The following is a 7,344-nucleotide window of genomic DNA, read 5'->3' as shown; positions in this document are numbered from 1 at the left end:
TATAACTGAAACATTTATTAATTTCTCAGAGATTCTGTTACAATGAGCATTTTACTTTAAATTACAGAAAAATAAATGGGAGGAACAAAATCAGTCGATCTCAAGTGTGCATTTTATGCCTTTTGGCAACAAAAATGCCGATTCGTCTAAGTGTCCACTTTCTATCGACAAAAATTCAAACTGGTTGGCATCAACAAACATCCTGAAAAAAAAAACAAATTTTGATATGTATTTCAGACGAATATCCGTGACTTCTTGCATTTTTATTTTTGTTTTTGTCCTTTAACTTTCGATATCATAATTCAGGATTCAAGTATTGCTGTAGAATATTGATTTTATATCCCATGACAAATTTTCAACACTATCCCCTAGCATTTCTCGCAGTATGCTGTGTTGGAAGGTTATATTGGTCTTAGGGACAGACAACTTGCCTATCATAACTTACTTATATGGTAGACCTGATTCTGTATGAAAGAAGTAATCTAGCGTAAAAAGGAAGTATTCTGCTTTCCAGTGGTCATACGTTGTCACATTATCCCGCACTCGTTCTACAAACTGTATCCCAGGCAATAACGGATTCGGCGGAAACAGTTTAGGAATTTTTCTGAAAAATGATATACAGAGGGAGAAATTGTTTCAAGTTTTTGAAAATGAAACAATTAATTATATTTTATATATAATTTAGGGATGGTTTGAATCTAATATAAAGTATATTTACATGTGCAATCTTGTATATTACTATTATTGGTTAAAATGGGCAATAAAACTTGTACCTAGCTGTGCAGTGCACATATGGCGGATTAGGAGCTGGTAATATATCTAACTGGAGACCCTGCTTGTAGTGATACAGGTACATGTATAACGGCTCTCCGAGGTTCTCACAAGCATAGTCGTCATCTGTATCTAGTACGTAGGTCATGTTTGATTCTGCACAGTAAAGAATACAGTAATATATATAAGTGCTGCTCTTTAAAGTTCAGCCATTAAAAAAAAATAATTGAAGTCGATTGCTGTTAGTCACAACCTTCAGTCTTTCATTTATTTTACACGCTAAAATCTTTTATTACAAAGCACTACTTGATTTTAACTAGGTTGAAGTGCGACAGAAATATGCGTCCTTGCTAATGCCTCTGTGTGTGTGTTTGTGTGTGTGTGTGTGTTTAGTTTTGATTCGTTTGCTTAAGGTTCGGGAAATAGTTTTGGAATGGAATTGAAGTATTCCATTTTGTCTATACATCAACAAGAAGCAATATTTATTCTGGTAAGAAAGACAAAAATTCGCAACAATTTCAGATACAGTAACATAATTTTTCTGATGTCTTCGTTTACCTGAAGGGACACCATAGCTGTCCAATCTCATCACTTCATTATAAGTGTCCACATACCACCCAGTAGTTAGAAACTCTCTTGTAGATTGAAAACGCACACACGCCTGGAATACAACAAAATAGAGCCATTGTTTTGTCGTACTTGTACAATGCAGATTTCTGTTAAATAATGAGTTTGATATATGTTGTACGGTGTTCATTGACCATACCAGAAAACATTACCGAGAAGTGGTACATCGCGTCCAAATTCAGAAGACAAATATATCTATAATACTCACCTTGTAGACCGATGGCCATTCTGGGATATTAGGAGCTCGGTGCTGTGTAGAATTACAAAGAGAAAAAAATGCAATTACAGTAATTACTAACTTTAAGTCCATCGTCAATGTTTGTTTATGAATAGTTTATCTTATGAATACTTTGTACATGGTTTGGCTTAATATCATTGGTTTAAATAAAACTTGATGTGATAAAATATGAACTGAAATTGAAATTAAACATAAGGTTCAAGGGCAATAAGTCATGATTTAATCAGCATATATTTCATCGCTTTTATGAATCTTTCCATATACCTTAAAACGGTTTTCAGGTTTCAAATGTCGTGTTTACACGACCACACCTTTTACAAGGAGCATCTTTTTCTGTAAGTTTGCAAATTTATGTAGAAATATGTGTTTTTAATTAGAGAAATAATGATGTTTGAAATTTACCATATTCTTTTTTTAATTTAAATTATCATAAAACGATATATAGTACTATTACAATGTAAAAATTGTTTTATGGAAGTTTTTTTTAATTACAGGTATAAAGTTCGAAGACACCTTATTTTCTTTTTTTTTTCAAATATGAAGGAATGTAAGATAGTACTCTTTTTACAATTTTAAAGAAATTCTGAAGAAAAGATGGGGTGCATTAACTAAATATAAATATTTGACACTATATTTGCACATAGTAGGTATGTCAGCCTTTTGTAGGTTAGTTATAAAACAAGGATAAACATTTTCAAATTTAAAACAAAAACGTCATCATATTAAACATGCCCAAAAACAAGAAAATGGTTTCAAAAATGTGAATATCCTTGCCAATGAATTATGGTTATGAGCTGGCCTTGGTCATAAAGGTATTTTAACAGCATCTTTCTCTTAGAAGAGACAAAACATCGATTGGAGAAGGGTGTTCTTTTTCTTGTATTGAAAAAGTATTTTTATAATGTCTTTTTTATTACAAACTTTCTGATTTTATGAACTTCAGCTACTCAAGAAACGACACTTCACAGTCAAATGCATGTAGAAATGGTAAGCGGCACACAAAGTTCCTGTATTGTACCACTTTCGAAGTAAAACCTTAGATTCGGTGCACTCTATTTCTTGGTCACGTTTTTCGAGGCCTTGTACAACAGTTTCCTGTTTACGTGTTGTGCATAATCCAAGTAACCAGCCGGAAACTGATACTACTCTTAATTAACACGTATAGGTCGTAACTAATTAGTAACCATTGACCTTTCTGTACATTCACCTTTACGACATTTCGTTTTGTAGACGAAAAGTCACTTAAAAGGCTGTGCCAACACATCTCTTGACACATTTCAGAGGAAAATACAAGACCGAATTGTATTGACTTGCTTTACGTGTCTGAACTAATTGTAACGCAGCCCACGTCGTACAATTTAAAATTGTGTAATATACAAATAAAAATGTAGGAAATGATTCTAATTTTAGAACCTCTTGTTTCACCTTTAATGTACTACATGATAATGAGTAGGCATTTCTGGAATTTGTTTACGGAAATGAGGGGTATAAAAGTCAAGAACAAACAACGCCTGACATCAGTTGCTAAACTTCGATAAAACATCAGAAACGAAGAAAAACGTAACATAACATATCAAAATCTTCAGCTTTAATCCAGTTTAGAGAGATGAAATTCGTGTTAGCCTCTTGTTGTCTGCTGTCTATAGTTTACCAGGGTCACGCTGCGTGTTGGACTGTTCCTAGATCAGGTATATATTAGCATTGCTTTCTGTTCAATAGTTTATTGTCAACTACAGTTCTGTATGTGGGTAACTTTTTGCATAAATAAGGATCGTGGCTACCTGTAATGGTCTGTAATAGTTATTTTGAAAATGTGTTTTAAACCGATTGTTTATTGTTGCTGCGATGCTTAATTGAAATGTAATTCTTGCAGTTTCAGATGATAATGATGTGTATAGTCCATGTTTCTATGGAGGAGAAATGATAATACGTGGATCTACAATGACTAGAAACTGTCAGAAGTGTTATTGTGACGCTGTAGGTTATCTAAGATGTTGCTCGTAAGTATAAATACCCATTTTTCTCCCATGTTAACATATGTAATCATGTTATAGACATTTTTGTAAGATCATTTTCATTGAAAAAATTTTCCTATACAATAAAAGTTCGCTAGTTGAAAAATACCTTTCGTATAGTTTTCCTTTTAGTTAAAGCTTTGTGGAAAAGGTGAACTTATTTTTCAAAATATTCAATTGTTTTGATGATTTTTTTTCCAGAGTAGGGACAAAATTGACACAAATCCCAAATGGTTGCAAAAAAGTTGTGTCTCCTGATGGTTGCTTTGAACATGCTGTGAAATTGTCTGACGATACAAGTCCCTGTCCGTACGGAGTCAGTATGGTGGGTCGATGAAGAACTACGTCTTCGCACGAAATCCAATTTCTCCTCAGGGAATTCTCAATGATTGGGAGTACTAAATTTTTTTGAATAAATTAACTTACTCTTCTATTGTTTTCAATCTTTCATCAAAAAAAAAATCATAATTTATACCTTAAGACAACAAGAAATTGTGGAAACAAAAAGAAAGGACTCTGCTGATTATACGGTCATTTCTTATGATATGCATGTATTATTCCGGTAAAAACACCAACCCTCCCCCCCCCCAAAAAAAAAAACCAAAAAAGAACAAAAAACAAACAAAACAAAACAAACAAACAAACGAACGAACGATCGAACAAGAAAGCATTTTTTTATCATGAGATATTTAGATTTTGATAGTGAAAATGAATGTGTCGAAACTTACCTGGGATACAACAATTTACTATTCAAAAACACAACAAAAGATCGGATCTAGGATTTCAGGATAGGGCCGTAAATAAAATACATCAAAGACCGAGCAAAGCGAAGCAGGTAAATATTGGGGTAGAATTTGTGGGGTATTCGGGATCAAGATTTTTTTTCATGCAAACATTTTTTTCAATTTAAGTGGGATGAACATTGGGTCCGCACCTTATATATATAAAATCAGCGCCTACAACGACATTAATTGTAGCATTCATTTACATTTGACCGGAAGCGATCATATACAAAATTAAACTGCGATGACCGATCGATTTTATCTACAAATCAAAATCACATCAAATCAAAAAAAGCTTTATTTAGAGTCAGTGTGACATAAGCTCTAGTGAGCTATTATTTATAACCGACATACATATAAAACATAAAATTAACACATAGATACAAAACATAAAACACAGAAGACATACACATATCATACAAGCATAGCTATAGGCAAACTGGCAACAGCTTAACTAAATAAGCATTCAGCAACTAAACTACAAGCATTACAATGGCATGAGTTTCGTTCCATTAAACTTCTATTTTGTGTGAAGGGTGTTTCCATTCTAAAATGGTCGGGCAAATCATTCCATAGTTTTGCTGTAGAGTCGCCATACCTTGTGGTTCTGGGTATGTCAACTATATTATTGTATCTGAAAGAGTATTTTCTCTTTTTAACATTGATAAAATTTTGTAAATATATGGATCTATCATCATTCATAATTCTAAATACTTAAATTGCCATTGTTCTTAAACGTCCTACTGGCAATTTAGATTTGATAAGTAGATTTTCTTAAGAGCAGCTATAATCTTGGTAAATAAAACGTATAGTGCCTTTTTTCTGTATTTTTTTCAATTTTCTTTGTATTTGTTTTAATGCAGAAATGCCATGATAATGAACAAAAATTAAAATTTTACCAGATAAAATAATGATATATTGTTACCTTCTTCTAGTTTGCCTAAGTATTTTCCAAGGCGTTTTAAAACATTTAGTTGTCTTGATGCCATTTTCACAAATATTTGAAATTAAGTTAAAAGTCTATAGATACAACTAGAAGTTTCACCTCTTTTCACATTTTATTTTGTTGTCCGCCAGATCAAAAGTGATATTTCTATCCATTGTTTTCATCCGAAAATACACCAAAAAATGACCAAAAAGTGACATGATAAATAACAAAAAAAAATCGTGAATAGGGACAGATAGATGAATATTCAGAAGGTTGTATTATTTAGTTAGTTGATAAGGCAGAGAAGTTTCACAAGTGGCAAAAGTTAATGTATCCATGCTTACCCCCGCAATGCCTGAAGTGGAAGAACAATTTATTATGGTTGTTTTATGGACTAACGTAATAGAAAGGTAACCATGCGGATAAATGTTGGTTGTAAATTTATTCGCAAATTGAATGGGAAACGTCTATTTGCGCCAATTATATATTCTTAGAGGTATCATTTGCACAACAAACATTTTTCTAATTGTTTGAATTGCGCAAGAATTGGGAACTCATTTGCACCAGTCTTCCTGTACGTGTATTGTGCATAATCTTTTGCCCCATGAATGTTTGGAACGAGTATGGTGAGCAGAAGTACAAACACTGTTGGAGAAGACATAGCTTTTTCTATATATTGTGAAAGTAAACAAGTATTCGAATGGTGACATAAGTCGCTGAGAAAACGTGTTAAAAGTTCCGTCCCTTTATTTGAACAATTCATGTGTTGGACTTTTTTTCTGTTTGTCCGTAATTTGATTTTTATGTATTTAATTGTCTTTGAAGTAAGATAAAGAAATGATTTGCATAGTTATAAAGGTATAAATCAAGCTTTTAATCAAAATGACTCATCCTACTAGTTTATATAATGCCTGTTCCCAGTCCGGAGACAGGGGCTTGCCCTCACTATCAAATTTGCAGCCAGACTAGTATATAGATATACTAGTCGGAAAGCATATTTGATAGTGAGGGCAAGCACCTGTTGATATAACCTGAGAATATTTCCATATTTGCACCAAAACAGCTGAGTGCACCATTAGTATTCATTAACTCAAAAAAAACCACACAAAAACAAAAAAAAAAAAATAAAAAAATAAAAAATAAAACAAAACAAACAAAACAAAAAAAAAAGGAATTCCGCCTGATATAACATTTAGGATTAACAAATATTCTCTCGTTTTGTAATTTTTTGCAGGAAGGTAGTAAATGGAATTAATCTCCTTTTTCACCAGAGTTTAACAGAGGTCAAGTTATAAGTTTCCTTATATATATCTGTGTCGTCCAGTTTATTAAAATTGGGTATAAATTCAAAATTGAAATTAATATGCGATAAGGTGTAGCTCTTGGTGATGTTTAGATATCTGAAACAGTTATTGCTTTACAACATCATACAACCATGTGTTGTTTATTTAAAAAAAAGACTATCCCGTATATCAGTAAATATACAAAAAATCATTGAAAATAGACTTAACATTCTTAATCAATCTATCATTTCTGTGTTGTATTTGTGAGACGTAAGATAAAGGGAAGTTTTTTTTTAATAGTTGGAGTAAGCCCCTATGAAAAAAAATGTGCTGGATTTCGTCATCTTGTTAAGTTATTCTGAGAAAAAGACATAGAAACGAGACTTTAAGGTGCTTTATATGTGCCAGAAAGCCGACGTGCTGCACATCGAAGGTCAAGTCTGGTGTAAAGTCAAGAACTCATATTAATGATATGACTGTGTTAGTCACAATTTGATAATGATCTCTCCAAAGTGGTCATGGAAATCACCTATAGAACCTTTCGACGACTTTGTTTTGTACACATGTCCTTGTTCCAGTAGCTTATATGTAAGCCTCTGGGTCCTATCTAAAAATCAGTATGATATGTCTATCGTTCCTGAAAAAAAGTATGATTCGAGTGACAAAACCCTAATACGCATGAGCATAAAGAATATTACCA

General features: G+C 32.6%; 2 protein-coding genes across 3 annotated transcripts; one reads left to right on the top strand and one right to left on the bottom strand.

Moving 5' to 3' along the window:
- Window positions 1-1,748, bottom strand: LOC148621886 (uncharacterized). Of its 2 annotated transcripts, XM_088576720.1 has the most exons (5): window positions 1,607-1,748; window positions 1,330-1,432; window positions 774-927; window positions 446-604; window positions 1-202 (listed from the first exon to the last, which is right to left on the bottom strand). In XM_088576720.1, exons 1-5 carry the CDS (start codon window positions 1,706-1,708, stop codon window positions 91-93), a joined length of 630 nt encoding a protein of 209 aa, XP_088432846.1. In that variant the 5' UTR covers window positions 1,709-1,748; the 3' UTR covers window positions 1-90. The 2 variants fall into 2 exon arrangements, with proteins under 2 accessions (XP_088432846.1, XP_088432847.1); XM_088576721.1 differs by lacking the exon at window positions 446-604.
- A 1,372-nt stretch (window positions 1,749-3,120) lies between these two features.
- Window positions 3,121-4,082, top strand: LOC148621885 (uncharacterized). The gene is made up of 3 exons (XM_088574019.1): window positions 3,121-3,324; window positions 3,510-3,636; window positions 3,853-4,082. Exons 1-3 carry the CDS (start codon window positions 3,243-3,245, stop codon window positions 3,986-3,988), a joined length of 345 nt encoding a protein of 114 aa, XP_088430145.1. The 5' UTR covers window positions 3,121-3,242; the 3' UTR covers window positions 3,989-4,082.
- The last annotated feature ends 3,262 nt before the right edge of the window (window positions 4,083-7,344 follow it).

This window comes from Perna viridis, chromosome 3 (genome assembly GCF_037379345.1).
Source record: "Perna viridis isolate PV_CMFRI_1.1 ecotype Kerala chromosome 3, ASM3737934v1, whole genome shotgun sequence".
NCBI classification, from domain to species: Eukaryota; Metazoa; Mollusca; class Bivalvia; order Mytilida; family Mytilidae; genus Perna; species Perna viridis.
The sequence above is the reverse complement of the archived record's forward strand: the minus strand, read 5'-3'. Positions and strand labels throughout refer to the sequence as shown.

Coding starts and splice junctions, on each gene's coding strand:
- LOC148621886 (XM_088576720.1), bottom strand. CDS start 1,708: ATGGACTTAAAGTTAGTAATTACTGTAATTGCATTTTTTTCTCTTTGT. Junction 1,433..1,606: donor AATGGCCATCGGTCTACAAG/GTGAGTATTATA, acceptor GTTGTATTCCAG/GCGTGTGTGCGTTTTCAATC. Junction 605..773: donor TATGTGCACTGCACAGCTAG/GTACAAGTTTTA, acceptor ATCATTTTTCAG/AAAAATTCCTAAACTGTTTC.
- LOC148621885 (XM_088574019.1), top strand. CDS start 3,243: ATGAAATTCGTGTTAGCCTCTTGTTGTCTGCTGTCTATAGTTTACCAG. Junction 3,325..3,509: donor TTGGACTGTTCCTAGATCAG/GTATATATTAGC, acceptor TAATTCTTGCAG/TTTCAGATGATAATGATGTG. Junction 3,637..3,852: donor GGTTATCTAAGATGTTGCTC/GTAAGTATAAAT, acceptor TTTTTTTTCCAG/AGTAGGGACAAAATTGACAC.